At 38.2% G+C, this 25,341-nt stretch overlaps 1 protein-coding gene and 1 pseudogene across 1 annotated transcript; one reads left to right on the top strand and one right to left on the bottom strand.

Moving 5' to 3' along the window:
- LOC135213358 (actin-interacting protein 1-like) overlaps nt 1-5,721 on the top strand; it is a 135,643-nt pseudogene extending 129,922 nt beyond the window's left edge.
- Nucleotides 1,845-23,676, bottom strand: LOC135213157 (glutathione hydrolase 7-like). Its single transcript, XM_064247102.1, is given in 15 exon segments — nt 1,845-2,069; nt 8,274-8,460; nt 8,463-8,474; nt 10,077-10,230; nt 10,487-10,652; nt 11,553-11,730; nt 12,194-12,392; nt 19,165-19,256; nt 19,677-19,864; nt 20,388-20,499; nt 21,000-21,112; nt 21,876-22,027; nt 22,204-22,382; nt 23,189-23,262; nt 23,634-23,676. Coding segments are annotated over 13 exon segments (1,767 nt in total). The 5' UTR covers nt 23,232-23,262; nt 23,634-23,676; the 3' UTR covers nt 1,845-2,069; nt 8,274-8,281.
- Between the last annotated feature and the right edge of the window lie 1,665 nt (nt 23,677-25,341).

Raw genomic sequence — 25,341 nt, 5'->3', positions numbered from 1 at the left:
ATTGTATTTTTCCTAACTATACAAACCTGAGGTCCTTTACACATAGTCCCACCTCAATGCCACCCCTCACTCCGCGTTTCCTGGCCTAAAGCAAAGTGGATCTTCACCTCCAGTCGCGCAGTGTGCGCACTGTTGAACAAGCAGTTAACTACCGAACCCCCCTTGTTTGAAGCTTACGACCGGTTCCCAGCTGCCGCAAGTTACATTCCTATTGCAAAGGACCTCGGGTTTGTATAGTTAGGATAAATACAATTTTTGACATTATTATTTTTAAAGTATGTTCTAGAAGTGGAGAGAGAGAATTATAGTATTGGTGATGGACTTGTGACTGGGGAAAGGCAGAAGAAAGAGTGGTGAGTCTGTGCACAGATACCTGGGAAACAGGGTGATATGACTGCCAAGAGCGTGCTGCACTATGCTAGATAAAATTTGAAGGATCGTAATATTAAAGTTAATTCTCTAAAAAATTCATACCTTAATCCTGATTTCATTCGACAGTTGCTGTAACATTCAGATTGTAAAAAGACGTAGAAAATTTTAGACACAGGCGGCGGTCATTCTTGCTCTTTTGATATAGTCTGTACTTTTGAAAATCGGGTTTCATCCACAAATCATTCACAAAAAAGCTGTGTTAAGTAAAAATATTTATTACCACAAATAACTCCTTATGTATTGCACAGGCAATTAAAGTTTTACATCGTGCAAAAATTGCTGATGTGTTGGGAGATCTTTCAGCCTCGCGGCAAAGAAATGCGGTCGTGTAGGGCTGTAGGCTACTATGAACTGCTTTGTAATGGGAGCACATAGCCAGAAAATCATTGAGCTGACATGCTACTTTAACCTTGATAAAATTTATGTTTAAAGACAGTAGCTTTGTGAACAGCAACTAGCATTCGATCCATGTCAACGTCAAAGTAATCAAAGTGTGAAATCAGTTACGTAAACCAGTATCCAGTGACTTGCGCTTTCGCGCTCGAAGTTCAAGGGCTCCTCGTCACATCATAGAAAACGCTCTTGTGGATGCAACTAGATTTGCTCAACCTACCTTAGCCGTCACAACATTGACTGCCATTGATGTCAACTAACTTTAATCGCTTTGGAATACAAGCATGAGTTTGTAGAAACTAAAATAATTGCATTCACCACTTACGATGATGCAATAATATCCCTGTTCATGAAGGAAAACTAGTAAATATTGTCATCTTGATACATAGTACAGTACTACAATCAGAAATTCACTTTCTATCTACCAGATGTCTGTGAATGAATCCATCTGAGAATTTCCAATTACTTCGGACATATATAGTGTTTTTCAGTATCTGAACGGTTTTGTTTTGCAGTTTTAACTTATATGATATAATTTGCAGTGTATTTTCATAGTCTAGAGTAAATTTAGCAATATTATGTCTTGTCAGTAAAAACAAATGGGAAATTCGATGAATGAAAGATAATGAAAACTGTATTTTCACTTTTCTTGTCGAGTTTACATCACTTGGAAAAAATAATTAGGTTGTTAAAAAAAAAAGTGTTATCTTGTTTTGGAAAAAATTGCTGGTATAATAAATGTTTTTTATATATACACACATGTACCTTAATAAATTATAAAGGTAAGCATAACAGCACATTAGCTGACATAAATAGCTTAAACTATGTCATTGGAATGGCAATTTATCTTAATTTTGTCAGGATAAAATGTAAATATTTTCCCAGCATGAATAACTTTATATATATGTAGCCATCCAGTCAAAAAGAAATATAATAGGCACAAATGCTGTTAGTAAGAGATGAGTAAACTTTGGTTGTGGCATACACACAAAAGAACAAATGGTTAAATAGTAGCTATATAAATTGTAGAATTATATAATTTAACTGTTACAAAGATTATTTTTAGAAAGAATCTTTCTTAGGTGCAACAGGACTCCACTTCATATTTAAGGACCAAACAATTACATACAATCCATTTCATGGCCTATGTTAGACTTGAGTTTCACTGTATTTGCTGCTCCTTTGGAACTTCTGTCCTGTCATGAGCAGTGATGTAAATTTCAATGCTCTGTTGAGGTTTAAGTCTGCAGAATAAGAGAAATAAGAATATGAGCAATAACATAACTGGGGGAAGGTAAGACTTCTTGCAGTGAATAATAATGATTTGAATTGTTATTAAAAAGTTGAACAGCAGTGTCATTAGGAAACTCTTTCAAGCTCATTAAACTGTTTAAGAATTACATGGCATTTTAAATAATAATGAAAATATTACTAATACAAAAATATATTTTGAACTGGAGTTGTCTTCTAATTAATTCTTGTCAGAAGAAACGAGAGTACTGTACTTAATATTTACATTAAATATTCAGCATCTATAAACTAATACACAGAAGTATAGTCAAGAATCATCATCACCTGGTTTATTTTGAATTATTTATTACAGAGCACAATTCTGTTTCTGAAAAGGGGGGGGTGCTACATATAGACCTATTTGGTCTAAAAAACAATCTCGTACACTCTTGGAAGTTGGTTTTACGTATCCCAACTTCTGTCTCAGGAAAAAAAAATATATTTTCCAAAGCTCAAAGATTAAAACAAGTTGTTTAGGCACTGTACCATTACCCAAACATTTTTACTGCACAGTATATTTATTTTACAACCCGTTTCATTTTGAATTTTTTTTCAGCTAAATTTATTTTTTATATCTGCTTAATTTCTTGTTTACTAATTTAGTTTCAGAGGATGACAACAGCAGTTATGACCTTTCATACATGCTAATCATAATTTTTTTTTAAATTTCAATCATTGATAATACTTTAAATTGTCAACAGATTCCCACCCACAAGCCCAAGTTACAGGCTTAGTGTGGCTCAACGACAAGAGAGTGGTTTCAACTGGCCATGATGGAATTGTAAAAATGTGGGATGTCCAGTTTTAGGCACTGGTCATGTCTAGGTTAATGATGTAAGGATATGTTTCTGCATTGTTTGAGAATGCAGGTTTTGTATGTGGGGTGCGTTTTGTTCCCTTGATTTTGTTTTCTAATTGGTGATAACATGTAGAGGTTTCTTGTGTGGTGTTGCATTAATAGCACTTTGGGAAAATTATAGTCATTAGCAGTGTGGTTTTAAATAACAGTTTACAATATTTACATTTTGTAATATGTTACTCAAATTACTTTAATGTTGGGTGCTTCTTTCTTGACAGGAATGTTTGATTTGTTGTGTACTCTGTTGGGAACATTGATAATTAAACATTTCGAGGGGCAATTGTTTAATGTTTCCTTCTTGGGGAAATATACCATGTCTTGTTCCTAATAATATTTTGCCTGTTTTGGAGTGTTAAGGTATTGCCTGTTTGGGATTGAAATGACATTTAATACTTACTAATTCCCTCTTCATGAATTCAGACTGTGAGGTTATGGAAACTAGGTTTGCTTTCTTGCAGCTGTGCAAGAAATAATGGGTTTACTTTACCATCAAAAAAGATATAATAATTATTAAGCTAACTAGTTATTACCAATTTAATATTGCATGATTTTAATCATAAAAAAATAGTAATTAGACAAACCACAGAAGTATTTGTTAAGGAGTTAGTTTTCGAATTGAGGGTTGAAGAGCAAAAGTTGAGAGAAAAGGACAGAAAACAACAATGCTGGGGCTGAGGAGACATTGCTGAAAACATTTACCAACTGTAAAGGTGTTGTGCAGATGGCGCTTCATCATTACTTTATCATAATATTAATTGCTTATTGCCACAGTGAGATGCTAGTGATAATTATACTGTTGGTGAGAAAAATGCATAGAGCAGGTCTACCCTGTTATATTTCATTTTCCACTTCATAACAAAGTTCTCTTGTGGGTTTGTTTGTTTGTTCTTTTGTTTGACATCCTCCAGGGTGAAAAATTGCCTTTTGTCATGGAAGGTATTACAGAGTATAGTAGCCCCGCCCTCTCTCTCTCTCTCTCTCTCTCTCTCTCTCTCCTCTCTCTCTCTCTCATCCTCTCTCTCTCATCTTCTCCTCTCTACTCCCTCCTCCCTCCCTCCCACCTCCTCCTCCCCTCCGCCTTCCCACGCCCTCCCCCTTCCTCCCTCCTCCTCATCCTCTCCCCTCCGCTCTCCCCTCCTCATCCTCGCTCTCTCCCTCCTCCCTCTCTCTCTCTCTCTCTCCTCTCCTCCTCTCCCCTCTCCTCCGTCTCCTCTTCCTCCTCCTCTCCTCCTCCTCCTCCTCTCAATCTCCCCTTCTCCCCCTTTCCCTCACCTCGTCCCTCTCTTCCCCCTCACTCTCCTCCCCTCTCTTCGTCTCCTCCTCCCTCCTCTCTCTCCTCTTCACACCTCTCTTCTAATTCCAATAGCCCAAATCCATCTCTCTCTATCTCTCCTCTCTCCTCTTCCTCTCTCTCTTCTCTCCTCCTGTTCAAGGTAAGGATATTGATAGTTTCTTTTTTCCTTTTTTTCCTGTACTAAGCTTTATAAAGTGATACCAAGGGAGTGCAACATTTTGATTTCTCACAAATCTTTAGTAAAGGTTACTTTTTTGTAAAAATTTAAAAGAACATGTACATAATTTGCATTGTCCTTATTTTAACAACACTTTTTTTGTTTTTCAGATTCACATCCTCAGTCACAAGTGACAGGGTTAGTGTGGTTGGATGAAGAAACACTGATTTCAGTTGGGCACGATGCCTTAGTGAAAATGTGGAGCATTAATTTTTAATCATATACTATGGAGAAATGAAAGCAAATTCAAAATTGTATATTATTATGGAGTAACTAATTTGATATATTAAATGGAAATTACAGTGGGAAAAATCCGAGTATATTGTTTTTAATCAATACACGGGGAAAGTTGGGATTATAATTTAAGATCAATATTGTAGGATTTGAGTTATTGGATCATTACAATGATTTAGTGTTCATTATTTTTGAAAAGGAATTTAGTGAAAGAGTGCATTTATTTAGTACTGGGATTCTCTTTTTTTTTATAAGATAATTCTAAATGTTAAAACTCCTTTTCTGCATTAAAACATATTTCATTGAGGAACAATGTAAACTTTTTGTAATTAAAAATATTTAATGTTCGCATATTTCATGGTTTAACCAGCAGTTTATTTGGGAAAGATTTTAATTAACTGTAATTTATGCAGCAAAGGAGTTTCAAGGCACAGTGTTGCTTATGGAAACCAGTTTTATTATTATTATTATTTGAGGTGAAATAGTTTTGCTGGTAAATGCTTTTACACCTATCAGATATATTCAGTGTGCTTGCTTTTGCTTAAGGGGTTTTTCTTTCAGTTGTCTGTAATGTTACCTACATTGATAATTGTTTCATCATCAAAAGGTTTCTCGGGAAAGTGAGCTTACAACAATCATTTCAGCATTTCAAAAGCCTCGATCTGAAGGCAACCTATCAAAACCTTCAGTTATTTTATATTAATCATACATTACTCAGGATTCTTTTTATAATGATTAAAATCTAGTGGATTATCTAGTTTTTGTATGATTGAAGTTCTGTATCATCATCGTCATACCTTTTCTAACGAAAACAGAGTGGAAGAGGTCGCACACGACCTACTCAAGATGCTGCTGGGACAAATTTTGATCTTCTAAATGTGAGGCATCTATATATACAAGGTTACTAGCTTTACAAATGTAAATTTTTTCAGGGTTTAGCTTTATGAATGACTATGCTTAATTTAATGACCCATTTTTACTGAACTCCATTTCATATCAAAACCACACAATGAGATAACAATGGAGGCTGATCTGAACAAGAAGTGGTGATCAACATTTGTGAAATGTTCGTCTTCCATGCACCAAAAGAGTTTAGTTTAATTTGTTTACCAAAGTAATGCATGGTATCCAACTTGAATTTTGCAAATGTTGTACCACATAAGATTAAAACATCCTTTTTATGTGTACAAGATATCGGTCAAGTTCCACAATTGTCATAGTGTAGATCATTTTTTGAGGGTAGAAATATTATTGAAACCAAATGTTATATTTAAGTACATAATAGGTTGTGTCTGCTTAAGGGTATCACTTTTTGAACTTCACAAAGTCTTTCATGCATGTGATCCCCTCCGACTTCTATTTTTTAACGCTTTTTTCTGTATCTTTTATAACTATGAAGTGTACTTAAGTTTAAAATTTTGTCCTCTGTAGTGTTTTGTAAATGTGCAAACATGACAAAGAAAAAAGCAGTAACACTATCCTTTGTAGTTCATGAAGGAAGCGGAAGTTCAAATTGCTAAAGGAGAAATGTGAAAGTTTATTTCCTCAGCAACTTTGGTGACAAGATTTAATTGGTGAGCTATAAGGTGAATTGTCACAGTTTTTTCACTGACTGTACACAATTCTACAATAGCCAAAACCTTGATACGGTATCACCTGTTGCGCCTTCATTTTGATATGAATAAACAGCCCCATTGCTTCTCTTGGTTTTCTTTATTTTCAGTGTAAATGAATGGCATTTAACAAAAATACTAGATGGATAAATGCTTATTTGAGTAAAACCTTTATAAAAACCACTGAATATGGAATAAACCCAAACACTTTTTGATATGCTAACTTTGTAAAGGGGAATTGCTGCAGTATTGCCTGGTCCAGTTGAGGCTGACCATGGAACTTGGTAGTTATAAATTTGAATGGCAAGTGTGATGATGGGAATTCCGACATTCACCTAGATAAGTTACAATTCTTCAGATGCTGTCAAGTTTCATCACTGCTCATTCTTACAAGACTTGGCTGTTATAAGGCCTTCTATACCTTTCATGAAGTTTATCTTTGTGACAAGACTGGGCTGTTACTAAGGCCTTCTATACCTTTCATGAAGTTTATATCTTTGTGTGCCTGCTTGGTTTTGAAGACAGTATGCTTATTTTGGACAATGCTTCTGTGAGAGTTAGCATTCATGGTGTCATCAAGATCAGACTTGGTGAGGTGTCCTGGACTGGACGAGTATGAAGCAGACACATGCTCCTTCTAGCAGTGATATTGATCTAAATCAGTTTTGTGGTCTGTTTGGGGTCAGAGAACTTCCTGAAGAACAATCTTGTATCCTGAATGTCAAGTCAGTCATCAGCAGTAGTTAAGTATGGGTTCAAATGTAAAAGTAGCAAGGTGTCTTTTAAAAGTTCATCGGGAGGTAATACTCCCCCTTCACTCAGAAAAGCTCTTCAGTCTCTTTATTTCTGCTGGTGCTTTGGCTTCTACTGGTAACTAGGTCTGATATGTCAAGTCTCACTTTGATAGGAAGAGCATATGTCCAGGTTATTGCAGAGCTGCATCTTCATGTCTTTACTTCCAGGCTGCTCAATCTGGCAGGGGTAAACAGATACACAAGTAGCATGGCCAAAAAGCCTTGCAAATCTCAGGTTCAGTTTGACCCTCAGACCACTCCAAAGCGATAATGCTTGCCCTGGTTAAGACTGTCCTCTGTCTCTTGCTTTCCTGCTAGCAATCTTGGAACTACGCTGACGTAGAGTTGTGGTTGATCTTTTGTGGACATAATTTCTTAATAAGCTGTTGTGGGTCTTTACCACCATGAAGTATAATAAATTTCTTTTGCAATGATATGCTAGTTATTAAACTTATAAAAACAGGAAAACATGCAAAAAATTTTTATAATCTACTTGTAAACAAGATAGAGTTGAACCATATCCCAACGTACTCTGTCATTCCAATGCTACCCAAATTGAAAATATTTATGGCTAATTATGCTCTATTTTTTACTCAAGATAAAATGGAGGGGAATGAAATTTGCATGGCATTTCATGTCGTCAGAATCAGGGAAGGAAATTTGCACGGCATTTGATGACGTCGAATCTCAAATGGTTCACATGTTGTAATACCTTGGATATTTTGTAACTAGGTGAATTTAAAATGTTCAAGAATCTGAAAATCCTTTCACAGATGTGTTTCTGATACTTTGGACCTTGTTGGTTGAAAATTGGACAATCACTAACGAATGGTTGACTGTAAGGGTTGGTTTGCATTCAGGAAATTGATCTTGCAAAATGTACAGTGAAATTAGATTAAAACAAGGTAGTATAAACTATTGTGCTAGAACAGTAAAATTCAAGCTCCACCACTCTACTGTGGCTGGCAAAGAAAGATTACTACCAATATTGACAGCCTGTAAATTATCAAGGACAATTAAGGTTCTTATGAAACTTGGATTTATAGCAAATGATCAGTTCAGGGAACTATGGACAGTAGAGTAATTACAAATCAGTTTTGGTAAACCATAATTGAAGAACAACTACTATATATATTTAAATACTTACTTATTCTCCTAAGTTTTTGGCGAAGATTCTAATCGATGAGCAACTCCTCCACCTCGAATATCTGACATCGACACTAATTTGTCTTTAATTTTTGAAATTCCATTCACACTTGCATATGGCTGGTGTAGCACCTCAAAACTGTGATTCATGGCCTTCAGAGCGTTGGTGGCATCTGCTGGCATTTTAGCACCTCCTCAAAATCTGTCAAGTATAGAACAAAGAATAGAATCCCTTATCTCAGTTCTTCATTATACTCAAACAAAGAATGAGACTGGACACTGGGAAATTATTCATGAAAAGTAACTGAAAATTCGGTAATACAGGAAGTCCCGGGTTACGACGGGTTGGCTTACGATGTTCCGAGGTTAAGGCGCTTTTCAATTATATTCATCAGAAATTATTTCCAGGGTTATGACACATGTTTCAAGGTTACGGCACCTACAACTCTGATCTGGCACAAGAAATACCGACACCAAAAATGCAAAATAATCAATATTTGAAGTTTTTTTTGGGTGAAAAATGCAATAAGAATGCAGTTTACATAGTTTTAAATGCACCCAAAGCATCGAAAGTAACGTTTTCTTAGGATTTTTGACGATGTTCCGGCTTACGTGTCTCGAGAACGGAACCCCAGTCGTAACCCGGGGGCCTGCCTGTACAATGGAAACCACCGATTGCTGCTAAATTTTCTAAAAGTCATAACAAATGCAATACAATTATTTTCTATTTGACTAAATGAATAGCTTTCCATGCCTGTTACTTCACATGAGAACTTGTTGCAGGGGTGGTTTTACTGACCCATACAAACTTTATATCTATTCATTGTATTTCTGTGTCTGACAAAATAAGTTCTGTGAAGAACAAAATATTAATGCTCTAAGCAGTTTTTACTTCAGCAATATTGTTTAGATACTGATAAATCTTCTGCAGCACATGAAGTGTCTAAAATTTCTGTGGATTAAGCTGTTCAAAAACAAAACATTTGATGTAACATCCACTACAGAAGCAACAACCTTTCAGCCGATAACTCAACTGACTGGGAAATGGGCCTGTTAAAAATAAATAAACTCACTTTCTTGTAACCGTCACTTAAGAACTACTTAAAATATGGTTGTCATTTGTCACCTTTAAAGAATTGAGGAGAAATTTCACTAATCACCTGTTAGTGAAACACATGAATCACTGCATGAAGATAATCCTTGAAAATATATAAAATTAGCTAAATTGTTTGGGAATTTCAGAAAAAGTATGAAATAGGCTAAGTGTTTGGAAATTTCATGAGAACAGTTAATTACCTTATATTGCACAAAAATGAGATGCATTGACTGCTTTTTTTCTAATTCTGTTAAGAGGACTGATGTTTTGGAAATGGTACTACAAAAAATGACTAATTACAGGCAGTCCCTGGGTTACGACGGGGGTTCCATTCTTGAGAAGCGTTGTTGTAAGCCAAAAATCGTCATAAGCCGGAACATCATCAAAAATACTAAGAAAAAACCTTACTTTTAATGCATTGGGTGCATTGAAAACTATGTAAACTGCATTCCTATTGCATTTTTCATAAAAAAAACCTTCAAATATTGATTATTTTGCATTTTTGGTGTCTTTCATATCATCTGCCAGATCAGTGTTGTAGGCGTCGTAACTGGAAACAATTTCTGATGAATATAATTGAAAAGCACCTTAACCTCGGAACGTCGTAAGCCGAACTAGTCGTAACCCGGGGATTGCCTGTATTAATAATGGTTTATGGTGAAACAAAATTTACAAAGAAAACATGTTTGAGTGAGTTTTCTGAATTACCTTCTCGATACACATCGTCCACGCCAGGCTTAACTGTAAGCCGAGGCTGAGCGATGGCGTCTATTAAATTTTTCTGCCGAACAGTCAGCTGAGTTATTATTTGAGCTGCCGCTCCAACTTCTGGACTAGATAAAACCACACGCTCTCCACATACCTGAAATCCATTGACAACTGCTATACATCTGAATCTATAAACATTACAGCCGAAACAATAATCATGACAACTGAAAAACATTGATCACTGATAATTTTGGGATATGTATCCTCAAATCTAAAAATATTCAAAAATGGTTCTTTATATGCAACTTAACATGCAAGTACAACAGCTTTACTGATTATTTATTAGCTTTGAAATTCAATTTCTACAATGAATATAGTTTATCCTAACCTTTTTGAAAATAAGTACTTACTTGTTTATGGTCTGTAAGGATGACAGGAGTGTATAGACTGAGAGGTCTTGCTCGTGAGAACTCGTCTTTTTCAGGAAGTGGAAAATTGGGGAGGTTGCTAAGGTGGTTATTGAAGAGGATTCCATGTTCTGTCATCACTCGAGAACCAAAGAAGCTGCCAAGTCCACTATCAAATATAAATTTTTCATTAAATACACATAAAAACTACTCTGAATACAAACCCATAACTTTTAGCTAGTTTGTTCTCTATGAAAAACTTTTGGTCTAAGTTATAATTATTACACCCACTACTACAGCATGGATTTCACGAATCCTATCAGCAGCTAATTAAAAAGTGATGATAACCTAAAAGTAAAATATATGGTACAATATAACTAATATACTCTTAACCCTAAATGGACAGGCATCATCATAAGAGTATCTATAATAGGTTTTGAGTGATGGACAGGCTAACTCATATGATTACTAAATTAATATTATGTGCCATACGATTTGTATGAATTTAGCAGAAAGATGTTCATATCATTTCAATGATCCATAAATGACTAATGGAAATTGTAGTAGCTCACAACAGGACAGAGGGCAATCAGTATACCTTGAGACTTGATGGGGGAATGTGTTGCCCCTTTCTATCCCAAGAAGTCTTTTTACTTATTTGCTCATAAATATACCCAGGGAATGCTGTTGGTTTTAGTTCTTATCTTTTATCATAGTATGTAAGTTATAATTGTGATTTTGCAAAGAAATATTAGAAAAAATATATACTTCACAAAAAGTTGTTATAATTTTACAAAAGAAAATTATTAGAAAAAACTTGGTAAAATTTACAAGTGTCTTGGAAAAGAGGTCTTGCACAGGGTTGTAAATAGTATCCACTTTCAACTTCCCACTGAAGGTTCAGAAAAATCTTTTGAATTTTGTCTTATACCATGTGCATTTGCATATCTTCCTCTTTCCACTGATGTATTTTTTCTTAAATTGGCCAACCTTAAAGTTTGCCTGGTCTGGTGGTGTGCTTAATATATAGTACTTATTTAGCCTGTCCCTTAAGGGTCAAGTAACTTACGCGATTGCTGATACATATTGATCAAAAGTGTCAATCACTGAGATACTGGTTGCAGCTTGATCGGATATCGTTAGAATGGTAGGATCTGCAGGGGTAATTGTCGAGTCTATTGACGTATTGAAATTGGACTTCAAAAGCTGTTGTGTTACATTCTCAAGTGATGGCTCTTCGACAACAGCTGAAAACAGAAATCAAAACACTTCCAATAGAGAATGCCAAGATATACTATCAAATTTATCATCACAAAAGGAATGGTGAAGTTGTGTGATTTGGCTTTGAATTAACTTTCTCATAAAACTAAACTGTTAAAATATAAAAGATAACCCACTCGTAGTCCGTGGAGAAGGAAGAGCACCACCAAAATGGATTCTTACTCCCTTTCTTCAGCTGTTACTGTTGTCATGAAAGAATTAAACTGGCCAGAAACATGAAGAGGGGTGCAAACCACTTAGTTGCAACACCTCCTCCTATTGGAATATGTTTTTTCTTACATAATTTCTTAACTTTCCCTTTAAAGCATAGATGAAATAGATAGTGCAGGCCAATGGTTCACAACTATACAAAAATATAAAATAATACTGAAGAGTAACACTTCCATCTTCCGACCAGTGTCAAGAAGCCCTTAACTTTTAAAAACTTACCCAGGTCAACAAAGGATCGATAACTCCTTCTGATGGCTTCAATAAAAGAGTGATATAATAAAGCTGGACTTGCTTGTGTAAGATTTGAATTTCTCAGCAACTCTAAAGCCAGCAAAAGCTGTGGACCTCCGAAGGGTGCTGGTGCAGTAAATACTGTATAACCCTCCATCATCATGTGAATGCATGATCGTTCTCTTACCTTATGAAAAATGAAGTTTTTATGATTAAAACGAAGTTTAATGTATACTTACCTGGCAGGTATATATATAGCTATATTCTCTGTTCCACCTGGCAGAAATTTTCAAAACTCGCGGCAACGCTAGTAACCTATTAGTAGTTCAGGCAACCACCACCCCGTTACCGTGGCGCTAGCGCTAGGAACCGTTGTTCCCAATTGGGCCAGATTTTCTCTAAACCCTGTCCCCTGAGGGGAGGCGGTGGGTGGGAATTAAAATTATATATACCTGCCAGGTAAGTATACATTAAACTTCGAGTTTTATCATAAAAAACTTCATTTTAATGTATGACACTTACCTGGCAGGTATATATATAGCTGATTGACACATTTGGAGGTGGGTCAAGGACAGCAACATTCTTAGAGTATAAAAATATTATAAAATATTATTAAAACTCCAGGTTCCTTACCTGCTAAGTAGCTGACTTCATAGGTCCTGCCTCTAAGCCTGCTTAAACCTTAGTAGCTCTCAACAAGGAAGTGTCCTGTCTGTTGAAGAAGCTAAGACTGGAAACTGACAAAGCTGGACGTGACCAATGTGTTGACAGATCCTTACAGCCCTCTTATGCCACGGCATCCAAGCTAGTAACAGATCATTTACCTGAACTACACACACACCATCACCCGATAATACAACACAACTGAGAAAAGTACCGCACCCTTTTCTCAGACGACCAAGAAACACAAACACCATCACCTAATAAAAACAACTAGCTTACAAGAAGGTTATGGGGTAGTAAGTAACTCCTTTGCCCAATACTGTACCCGAGGACACGTATGGACCTAGCGTCTGACAATTATCGAAGGTTGTTTGAACGTCCCTAAGATAATGAGACGCAAATATTGAATTAGTTCTCCAATATGTTGATTCAATAATTTCCTTGAGGGCTAAATTCTTTTTAAAAGCTAATGAAGTCGCCACTGCTCTTACTTCATGAGCCTTCACTTTCAAAATACCAAAGCTCTGCTCTTCACACAACATATGAGCCTCTTTAATTAACTCTCTCATGAAAAAGGCTAGAGCCGTCTTCGTCATGGGTCTAGGGGTGGGTCTTTAACTGAACACACCACAGAGCATCAGACCTCCCTCTGATAACTCTTGTTCTTTCTAAATAACATCTCAATGCTCTCACTGGGCAGAGAACTCTTTCTTGCTCGTTACCGACCAATTCAGCTAGACCCAAAACTTCAAAGGATCTTGGCCAAGGATTAGCTTGGATCCTCATTCTTGGCCAAGAAACCTTCTTGGAATGAACACACTGGCATTGCCGTGTCTCCATCCCACCTTCTTCGATATGGCCTGAAGCTCACTAAAACTCTTTTAGCAGTTGCCAATGCTACTAAAAAGATAGTCTTCTTAGCAAGATCTCTCAGAGAGGATTCCTCTAACGGTTCGAATTTGCTAGAAGTTAAATACTTCAAGACCACATCCAGGTTCCACGCAGGTGGCCTGCTTCTGATTGTTTCTTCGCCCAAAACGACCTAATCAGATCTCTCAGATCTAAGTTATTCGAGATGTCTGATCCCTGTGTCTAAACACTGAAGTTAGCATACTCTTATAACCTTTGAATTGTCGAAACTGACAAGTGTAAATCCTTCCTCAAGTAAAGAAGGAAATCTGCGATTTGGGTCACAGAGGTACTGGATGAAGACACTTTCCTGTTTTTACACCACTTCCGGAAATTGTCCCACTTCGACTGATACACCGTGATTGTGGAGGTTCTTCTGGCTCTAGCCACTGCACTGGCCACCTCTCTAGAATATCCCCTCGCTCTGACCAGACGTTCGATAGTCTGAACGCAGTCAGACCAGAGCGAGGGGTATTCTTGTGAAACCTGTCAACTCGAAGTGGGGTTGTTTGAGTAAATCTACTCTTAGAGGAAGAGTCCTGGCGTATCTACTGTCATTCCTAGTACCTCTGTGAACCAACTTTGGGCCGGCCAAAACGGGGCTACTAAGGTCATCTCGTTCCTTTTGCTCTCCCTGAACTTCTTCATCACTTTCCCCAGCACCTTGAACGGAGGAAAAGGCGTACAGATCTAAGTTGACCAATCCATCAAGAACGCATCTACCGCCACTGCTTCTGGTCTGGAATCGGAGAGCAATATGTGGTAACCTCTTTGTTCTGGCTGTCGCAAACAGATCCACTACCGGACGGCCCCACAACTTCCACAGGCTCTGGCAAACCTCCATGTGCAACGTCCACTCCGTCGAGAGAAGTTGCTCTCTCCTGCTCAACAGGTCCGCACCCACGTCTTCTCTCCTTGTATAAACCTGGTGAGTATCACGACCTTTTCCTCTTCTGCCCAAAGCAGAATTTGCTTTTGCCAGATTGTAAAGGGGAAAGAAGAGTTCCCCTTGCTTCCGAATATATGCCAGAGCCGTGGTGTTGTCCGAGTTGACCTGCACTGTCTTGTTTCGAATCAACTCTCTGAAGTACTTCAAAGCCAAGAAAATTGCCAACAGTTCCTTCCTGTTTATGTGCCACTTTGTTTCGTCCTTGTTCCAAAGTCCGACACCTCTTGAGGGCCTAATGTCCGCTCCCCAACCCGCGTCCGACGCGTCGGAAAACAAGACGAGGTTTGGGTTCTTCTGCTGAAGCGACATCCCTCTTGCTAACCTGCCTGGAGTTAGCCACCACTTTAATTCCTCCTTTACTTCGGTCGGAATTAGAAACTGGAAGGAATCCGGTTGCGATTTTCTTGGCCATGAATCCTTCAGGAAAAACTGAAGAGGTCTCATGTGCAGTCTTCCTAAAGAAATGAACCTCTCTAGTGAAGAGAGTGTGCCCAGTAGACTCATCCACTCTCTTGCAGAGCATCGGTCTTTCTTTAGAAAATCCTGCACCTTCTGAATGCATTGGGCTTGCCTTTCGGGGGACGGAAAAGCCCGAAAAGTCACTGCCGAAATCTGAATCCCCAAATAAACTATCTGTTGTTTGGGCTCCAAATGGGACTTTCCCATATTCACTACCAGACCTAGGTCTTTTGCTAAGTCAATGTTGACTACGTCCTCCAGACATTGACTTCTCGACTGGGATCTTATCAACCAGTCGTCCAGATACAAAAGGACACTCTGATCCCTCTTAAATGTAGCCATCTCGCCACATTGGACATCATCCTCGTGAATACTTGAGGGGCTGTGCAAAGGCCGAAGCATAGGGCCTTGAACTGAAAGACCCTGTCCTGAATCACAAAACCTTAGATACTTCCTGCTTCCTGGATGAATCGGAATATGAAAGTATGCGTCTTGTAAGTCCAGAGTCGCCATCCAGTCCCCTGGACGTACCGCTGCCAGTACTGAATCGTTCGTCTCCATAGTGAACTTGGTCTTTTCTACGAAAAGATTCAGTTGACTTACGTCCAGCACTGGCCTCCAACCTCCCGAGGACTTTGCAACCAGGAACAGACGGTTGTAAAATCCCGGAGATTCGTGATCCAGAACAGGTTCTATTGCTCCTTTCTCTAGCATGGAAGCTACCTGCTCCCACAGAGCCACTTTCTTCTCTAAATCGTTGTAATTTGCCCCGAGGGCTCTCGGAGATGTTGCGAGAGGAGGTCTTTTCACGAAAGGAATCTTGTACCCTTCCCGAGCTACGTTGACAGCCCCAGGGATCTGCCCTTCATTTGTTTGCCAAACTTTCCCAAAAACCTTGAAGTTGGGTCTGGCTCCCACTGTCGTCTGGAGGACCGAGTTCTCATTCTTTAGAGGGGTCTTGGCTCCTCTTTTCGCGGGTACTCTCTTACCCCTAAATGCGGGTCGAGTGAATGTTCTTCTCGAAAGGGCTGTTGCGACGGTCCTAGTCTCCTTTGGCGTCTTCTTCACCAACTTGGTTGGTAAGAACTTCTTAACCGAAGACGAAAGAAGATCTTGAGTGGCTTTCTGCGAAAGGGATAGAGCTATATCCCTAATCACCTCTGAAGGAAACAGCTGTTTCGAAAGGGGAGAGAACAGTAACTCCGATTTCTGAGAGTTAGAAACTCCTTTCGAGGCGAACGAACACAACAGCGATCTCTTCTTAAGCACTCTGCTGTGAATAACGAAGCCAGCTCATTCGTTCCGGTCTCTAAGAGCCTTATCCATGCAGGACATAATGCTCTTAGCTGTTTCTAAGTCCTGCGAATCCTCTCTTTCCTATGGAATTCGCTAGCGCTCCCAAAGACCAATCCAAGAAATTAAAGACTTCGAAAGTCCTAAAAATCCCTTTAAATAGATGGCAAATTCAGTTCCGAGGACGTCCACCAGACCTTGGCCGACTGTAACGCCTGTCTGCGTGAGCTGTCCACTATACTGGAGAAGTCCCCCTGGGAGGAGGCAGGTACTCCCAGGCCCTAGACTTTTCTCCAGTAGCGTACCATACTCTGATTTAGAAGACCTAACTTAGCTGGAGGAAAAACAAACAAGTATTTTCCCGCTTCTTTCTTGTCCTTCATCCAGTCATTCACCCGTTGAAGGGCCTTCTTTGCCGAAATTGACATCGTCATTTTTCAGGAAGGAGGACTTCTTTGGAGTCCTAGTCTTGGAAAACTGTGATAAGGGGGATAACGGAGCTGTCGGTTTAAATTCCCCCTCAAAAACAGCAATAAGACGTGAAGTCAGAACCTTATAATCTGAAGAAGGTCTGTATTCTTTTCTTCAATTACTTCCAACTCTTCTTCTGCTGAAGAAATATCTTGCAAGTCGTCGTCGTATTGACGCTTCGTTGACGGACTAGCGTCCTGCCGCCTGCGTCCTGCGGCTCGCGACTGGGCATCGGCGTCCTGCGCCTCTCGATGTCTTGCCGCCTGCGTCCTGCGGGCTACCGATGCGTCTGCGTCCTGCCGCCTCTCAATTTGTCCTGCCGCCTGCGTCCTGCGTCCATCGTAGACAGCCTGCTTCCTGCCGCCTGCGTCCTGCGTCCACCATTGGTCCCGCGTCCTGACGTTTGCGTCCTGCTTCTTCCGACACTATTTCCTCCTAGCGCCAGTGCGCCCTGCGTCCTCGGCGAACGCGTCCTTGTCTTCCCTTTTCGAAGACTTAATGGGAAGGAAATCGTCCTTACGCCTCGAAGATGCCCTTGTTCCGGAGATCCAAGAATTCACCAACACTGCCAACTTGGACTTGCATTTCCCGTAAGAAATGCTTCGTACCATCCTCCTGAATGGTAGACGACGAAGGACGAGGATTACGAGCTGGACTGCGACCTAAAGGAGAGCGATCTTGTACTCTACCCGACGGAGAAATACGAGGGAGGATCCATAAGAAGATGGAGGCGATTCTCCCAAGGCAATACCATGCCGAGACGGACGTATATCGCCAGTGCGATTTGCGTCCTCTCTAGCACGAAAAATCCGTTTTCCTCTTGATCGGTACTGCTTCCCCGTCTTCCGAGGATGACAAACACCTCAGGACTACTCCAAGCCTCACTATCTTGCACCTGTCTCTCGAGAGCAGTTGATGTCCTGAAACGTCCTCTTGAGTGGGCGAGACACCACTGCATACGACGTTCTCGCTCGGAAGTCGAACCTTCCGAGGACGCACACTTCCCAGTTACGCCTTTTCTGCGGCGAACTGCAAACAGCCTGGGAACTTGCAACAGGACTGTTCGAAGGGACGCCTGACCGTGTCAAAACCTCTCTCGCCTCCCTTCGACTGTCGACATGCCTTCTCCTTGGGTCTGGGAGCTTGACAGAGGTCTAGGTCTAGGAGCACGAGAGAGACGATCAGACGCCCCCCTCCACTACACTTTCACTGACATCGAAAGCACTAACTTTGTCTGTAAGTCGCTGTATCTGGTCGCCCATGGACGCAAGGGCAGCGAACACTTTCACAATATTTGTATCGTTCGTCTCCTCCGATACAGCAGCGGGCGCAGGAGATACCTGGGGAGAAGGAACTACCAATTCTACATTAGAAGGAGCTGGAGAGGAAATACAATCACTCCTTTTACTCGAAGAATTTGACTTCTCACTACGAGAAACAGATCTCCTTACACGATCTTTCTCCAGTCTCTCAACGTATTTCATAAAGACCTTCCATTCCTTCTCTGATAAATTCTCACATTCAATGCATCTATTCTCCCAAGTACACACATTCTCCCTACATTTCTTACAAACGGTATGAGGGTCGACCGAAGCTTTCGGCAGTCTTACCTTACACCCCTCTTTTACACACACTCTAAACATACTTCCAGAGTCAGACATCTTAAGGAACAATCCAAAGCGAATGCCAAGCTAACGTTTCCGAAGTACAATACCAAAATCCAAGATCAGTCAGCAACGAGAATGAAAATTCTAGCAGGGAACCACCAACAATGTTGCCGGTTCGGCTGGCAGAGAAAATCTGGCCCAATTGGGAACGGTTCCTAGCGCTAGCGCCATGGTAACGGGGTGGTGGTGCCTGAACTACTAATAGGTTACTAGCGATTGCCGCGAGTTTTGAAAATTTTCTGCCAGGTGGAACAGAGAATATAGCTAATATATATACCTGCCAGGTAAGTGTCATACATTAAAATAAGGATTTCGGTCAGTGTACACTGGTAACTATTTTCACAAGAATGTATGACAATATAAGAATAAAAATATATATATATTTGGAAAAACAAATGTTTAGAGCTTGATATAAACAGTTATCTAAAACCACAGCAAATTTTTCCATTTTTACCATATACTGTATACCAGTTCACAGGAATATAGTTTGTACAAAGAAAGTACATACGTACAAATAAACTGCATGAAAAAACATTGTATTTACTTACTTTATAGTTATCAAAATCTTTCACATGAATATCAGAACCAGCAGCTCTTAGGGCTTTGAGTTCTTCAACTCCAAAATTCAGAGCATAAAAGCCTGTAAAAGAGAAGATCACGTTTAAGCACAAACAGATACAAGACACTACATTAAATTTTGGTACCCTCTTTCAAAGTTGACACAATAGTATTTAAATAACTACACTGAGTAATTTCTCAAGATCCAGACAGAGCAAAATAATTAAGGGTTCATAACAAACCCTAATGAACTTGTCATTTAGTACTCTTTAAAATATGCAAATATTATAAAGATTATCATATTACTGTACTTGATTAGCTGCATGGAGTGTGATGAAAATGAAACAATCCAATATAAAAGTACAAGCACATGTCCCTGCATTTTAATAGGTACTGATGACTCAGTTTTACTATTATGTCGTTTCCAAATGGCCAGTATAAGTAATTATAAAATCACAAGTATCAAACTCATAAATAAAAGGCAAACAAAAATCATACTCACTCTCAGCACCACTAATAGAAATAGTTTCCAAAAGATCTGCATAATTTTCTCTCTTCAAAAAGTCACCTTCTTTCAGCATCAGACCTCTAGGGTAGAATGTTTTCTCAAAGGGAGTAATGCCATCAACCTGAGTCACATTCAGCCTCTTTAAGGCCTGTTCCAGGTTTGCTGAGACATTGAAACCCTCTCTGTAAACACAGAAGTTATCAATTCATATAGTCTAACTAATATGGTAGCATAGTTTCTAACCAATACTGCTGGTACCTGCCATCTGTAATACAGTACTTCATCTAAATTCATCATAACGACCTGTATACATAGTTACTTTCTTGATTTCCCAGGAAGGGAGGGTCAATATCAATAGTATACTATTGCTAGATGATTTAAGTAAAGATTTTTTTGTTTATATTCTATTATCATCCCAATGATATGGGACTACAGCTAAATAGAGGCAAGATTCCTTTCACACAATAATGTACACAAATATTAATAACTATGAGGACCTAGAATTATACTTTATCCTACTTTTGGTGTTTCAGCTTAGAATTGACTTAGACAACATCAACATTATACTTTTACAACAGGCAAGAGCCAAATCTTACTAGCAAAATGAGTAAAAAAATTAACCTTTGAATGACCAAAGATGAGTCAGTAAATTCAATAAAAAAATTCTTAAAACATACCTCAAAAGTTCAACAAAACTGAGCTTACCTAGCTAATTCAATGCTTGGTGTAAAAAGAGATGACCAAGGTAATTTCCCATACTTGCTATGGGCATATTCAAGACCTCGTAGCAAGCCTGGAACCCCAATGCTGCTGCCACCTTCAGAATAATGCAAGAAATCTTTGAAGTTAAAAATATATGATATATGTCCATTTAGAAGAAAATGTGAATTTGATTATTGACACCTGAAGCTCAACAACAAACAGTTCCATTTCTAATACTACTTACATCAGACAGTAGTCGTATGCACATTCAGATGACATTTTCATGAACAAAGCATGTTCTAAAAATGTTTTCTGCATTACTTTAACTGGTAATTTGACACACACCAATCTCAGGTATCCGAAACATTTAGCTTGTTTAGTGCTTAATCTTAATTATTCAAACTCTAATAATTTAGGTTCCATGATCCTACAAAAAATTTTGCTGCCCCTGGGTTTGCAGTCCACCAGTTGGGAACAGCTTCAGAGGATGGTCAATTACTATGCCAATATATGAATAGCATGTTAGATAGCAGTAGTTTTGTCATTAAAGGTACTATTTATATTTACAAAAATATTAGGTATCTTCATCAGCCCACTTCACTTCCAAGATTTTACCTGTGTCCTGCTGTAGTGGTACCTCAGACTTATGGCTACTTGGTATGTCACTCATGAAATCTATAACAACTGACTGGTTGCTCTTGTGGTCGTGTACTAACATTACACCACTCCTGTAAATAAGCAAAGGCCAACAAATGAACACAATCTTAGGGGTTTCTGCATTAGCTCATAAAATTTTGATAGTGCCCATTGAAATAACTGAATAGTTACTGCTTAACAATTTTATCTATACAACAAAAACAATAACATTATTTTGATGAGCATAATACAAATACCTGTACAACTGCATAATTTATTAAAATCATCATTACAGTAACAGGATAAAGATCAACCCATTGGTATGTCTACCATCTTTCCTTGTTTGATATATTCGAACATATGTACCTGTAGTACTAAAGTATTCTATAATGGGCAGTTTGCACTGTTATTACACAGACCTTTGATTTTGCTATTACTTCTACTGTTCTACATAACTCAACCACTATTCAAGGCAGCAGTAGATATTTGTGACAAAGACAGTAAAGGTAAGTTTTCCACTAAGGGATACTAACCAGCAAGGAAACTGTACTTCACTATAAAGAATACTTTTGGCAATTAGTAGCTATTCTCACCCAATATCATATCATATACAGCAATATTATATAATTAAAAGGATTATGTATTGTATGAATATTCTCAAATCTAGTTGAGGAACAATCCCCCAACTAGTTTATTTCTGAGCACAAGAAAAAAAAATGAAGGAAAAGATTTAAGTCTAAGGGTTATCAACCTTACTTCAAAGCATAATCCACTCTCTATTAACCACAAAAATATTTACAGTGCTAAGGTAACTTCTACCATGCTAAGGGAACTTTAGAAGTTTATCCTTCTTACCCTCCAGGGCCTACAGCATGTGGGTGGATAACTGTCATACAAAGGAGAGATGCTATGGCTACATCAACAGCACTCCCCCCTTCTTGCATTATCTTGATTCCAATATAACTACACTTCTCTCCGTCTGTAGCAACTGCTCCATGTGGAGTAACCTGTAAAGTTAAGGGCAATACAGAAGTTGTACAAAATTCACATTCACATCATACATCGCACATCCAGTAAACATCCACCACCAGAGCCGTTAAGTAACGTACAAGATGCAACTATCATACGTACTTGTAAACATTAGTCTATACTTTCACAAGAACATATAATGTTCCTCCCTTACCTCAGGACTTCCATAATAAATCTGGATGATGAGAGCAAACGTAATGGCAGAGGTTAACACGAAAAAGCACACACTAATTATGGTGAAACCATCACTCCCATGGCAACAGTGCCGTTTTCGGGTGGCATACAAAGGGTATGATGGATGAATGGCTGTTTCTTCAGTAAGGTAATCACTACCTGAAATTAAAACAAAAAAATTACTATAAACCAAGTAGAGGGGGATCTGTAATGCATGAAAAAACCTCAAAAAAAAAAAAGAAAAATCCAAGAAAGACATACTGTATTTAATATTTAAGTGTTCTTTACTACTCTACTTACTAAGAGAAAGGGGTAGGCCAAAGATTAAACAAAATTTGAGATGATGATAAAAAAAAAAAGCCCCTAGCCAGATATGAAACTAGTGGCCTAGGCCAGGTTAGGGTAGGTTGCAACCATATTATTTATTATAATTTACAGTGCTCTAGGCAAGGTTAGGTGGGGGAGTAGTAGATGCCTGCAGCCAGGTCAAGGAAGTACTCATAAAATATGGGTGAGTTCTGTGTCTAAAGAAAATTAATCACTAGCTAACAATATGATTTTCTGAGGCAATCACAGTTCAAAATAAAACATAGTAGGAAAATCGTATTTACAATTCATGAATGCAATTTGGTTTAAAATTCTGCTACTGCTATATAAATAGGAAGAAATACCAAACCACCATGTGAAAATATATGCCAGATAAACCAACCTGTGAAACTATGACAGATACCTAATTGCCTTAGCCCATTGGCATGCAAAATTAAGCAACTTACGCTACCACTAGTAGGCCTAGGCTAACCGTATAGAAATGGGTACCACCATTTAAATTCGGTGTTGGGGAAAATTACAATAGTTGTATGACCATCAAATGCTGTAATAAAATGCTAACTAACTCTAGCAAACCAACTTTTAGTTCTGCACGAGAGAAAACAAAATTTGGTTAGTCCAGCCTGGGCTACATATACCTGTATAGGAAGTAGGTCGTTGACCACTTTGGCCTAGCGTCATCTTTTGACTTTTCTTCGTAATATGCGTCTATCTAAAATCGAATGAAATCACTTTGGTGAAGCATAATATGCGGAATTAAAAGGCACAAAATATTTTCTCTAAAATAAAACTCTCGGTGACTTCAACAGACCTGTCAAATCACAAGGGTCTTCTTTTGGTCTTTGCATACAAACACTTTCGACCGTTCTCTGTGACTAAAGCTTATCCAGAAGGCTTAAAAATATTTAATAAAGGGATAATATGCTCATATAAACATCTTAAAAATATTATACCAACTTCTTAAATTATATATATATATTCAAGCACCTCGAAGAGTTTCATAACATCTTCCAATTCTCAAAAGTAATTTAATTCTGCTGTACTGAACCGAACGTGGTCAAGTTTGAGATGCGATTCACGTACCAATGGAAGAACGATCCGTGCAACTAACTGTAAACGAAAGTCCACTGCACTCTAATGCTCGAGAATAAGCTCTGAAATTTAAAGCACGGCGCTTCATGTCAAGAGCCTTCGTCCGTATAAATGTTTAGGGAAGGAGGCGTGATAATGCAAATTATCTTAAATTTTATTAAAAAGGATAAATGAATTTCATCCTCTTCATTCTCGCGAAAGTACTAAATGATCTAACTTATTGTGCAAAAGTGAAGGATGAGGATTTATATACTTTTATTCGTGTATAAGGTTAACCGTTATAAACCGAATAACAAATGGTGTACAGGAGTTATCCAAGTAGGCCTACTGATCTGATAACACATAATAGCGATTATAGTTGTTTCGCCTTACACAGGAATCTAGGCCTACATACACTTCCACGGTTTAATAATAAAATAGATCTAAGTAATTCTTTTGACTTGTCTGTAGTATTTTGGTTGCTTAATAAGAATTTTCAGTAGAAATCTTAACTTGGTTAAGGTATACCTACGTTGATTCTATGTAGTATATCACCATCACGATACTGTCAGCTGGGGCACTGATGGCACCAGAACAGCTGGAAGACCCAGACTTACTTAGATTTGCGAAAAGAACGATTATGATATTATATAAGGACTCACAGTATCTTCAAAGTAAATTTGTCGAAGAACAAGAAAAAATGAAGAGTAGATAAGTTATGCATACATTGCGTTTTCTATTATATTTATAAAAGAAAACATACGTTCAAACTGCATATAGTATAACTATAAGAAATTTACCTTCTCTTGTGATAGCTTTTTGTATATAATTTGTGTGATCAAAAATTTTTTTTTACTTATAAAGTTTAAAGGCACATGTTTACTCCGCAAATAGAAGTGAATGAATCTTAAATCAGTGTTTTTATTCTTTCCAGCATCAGAAAGAAACGGAGGAGGTTTCAATTATTCGGAAAATGAACCACAAAAATCATTAAAATCTGGGATCAAGTTGAAAGGTTGACACTCCAAGAATGTCGTTTGGCGTAGTATTACGAAAGTGAAGAGTTCATTGTATTTGAAAATAAGCATTATACCGAGGAATTTAACTCTTAACCTTCTGGAAGATAACTTAGTAGTACTTTTCTTGCTATTTTAATACGGATCGATATACGATCGACTATTTTTTTTTTTTTTTGGAATAAAACATTTTTAAGACATGTTTTTTCGTCTAATCAACTCGATTCATATCACTGGAGTTGCCACATTGTATTTTTCCTTACACAAATAAATAATTTTTTATCTATTAAGACACAAGAATAACTTGTCTCTCTATAACTTCAACTGTGTGTGGGGGGGGGGGGGGGAGGGGGGGCGCATAACACTGGGGAGATTATTAAGCAAAATTAACATAGACTATTAGTCCTTTGCCAATTTCATAAGGAAATCATCGAACTTTTTTTTTAACATTGCAACTGCAAAGTCTGAATAAGCCAACAAAACAATCTGTGGTCTCAGGGAAGCAGTGTTTTATTCACCTCATACCATAAGAAATGAGTACTATAACCAACAGCTGTGCTTTGTACCTACAATAAGCCTGTGACATTTTAAAGCAACTTCAGGGGAATTCTGAATAAGTTCAAGGCCTAACTGGAAAAATATAAAAGCATGTGAGGAATTTAATATAGTTTCATAATAAAAAAAAAAATTACTAAGGCGGATTC

This window comes from Macrobrachium nipponense, chromosome 42 (genome assembly GCF_015104395.2).
Source record: "Macrobrachium nipponense isolate FS-2020 chromosome 42, ASM1510439v2, whole genome shotgun sequence".
Classification (NCBI taxonomy): Eukaryota; Metazoa; Arthropoda; class Malacostraca; order Decapoda; family Palaemonidae; genus Macrobrachium; species Macrobrachium nipponense.
The sequence above is the reverse complement of the archived record's forward strand: the minus strand, read 5'-3'. Positions and strand labels throughout refer to the sequence as shown.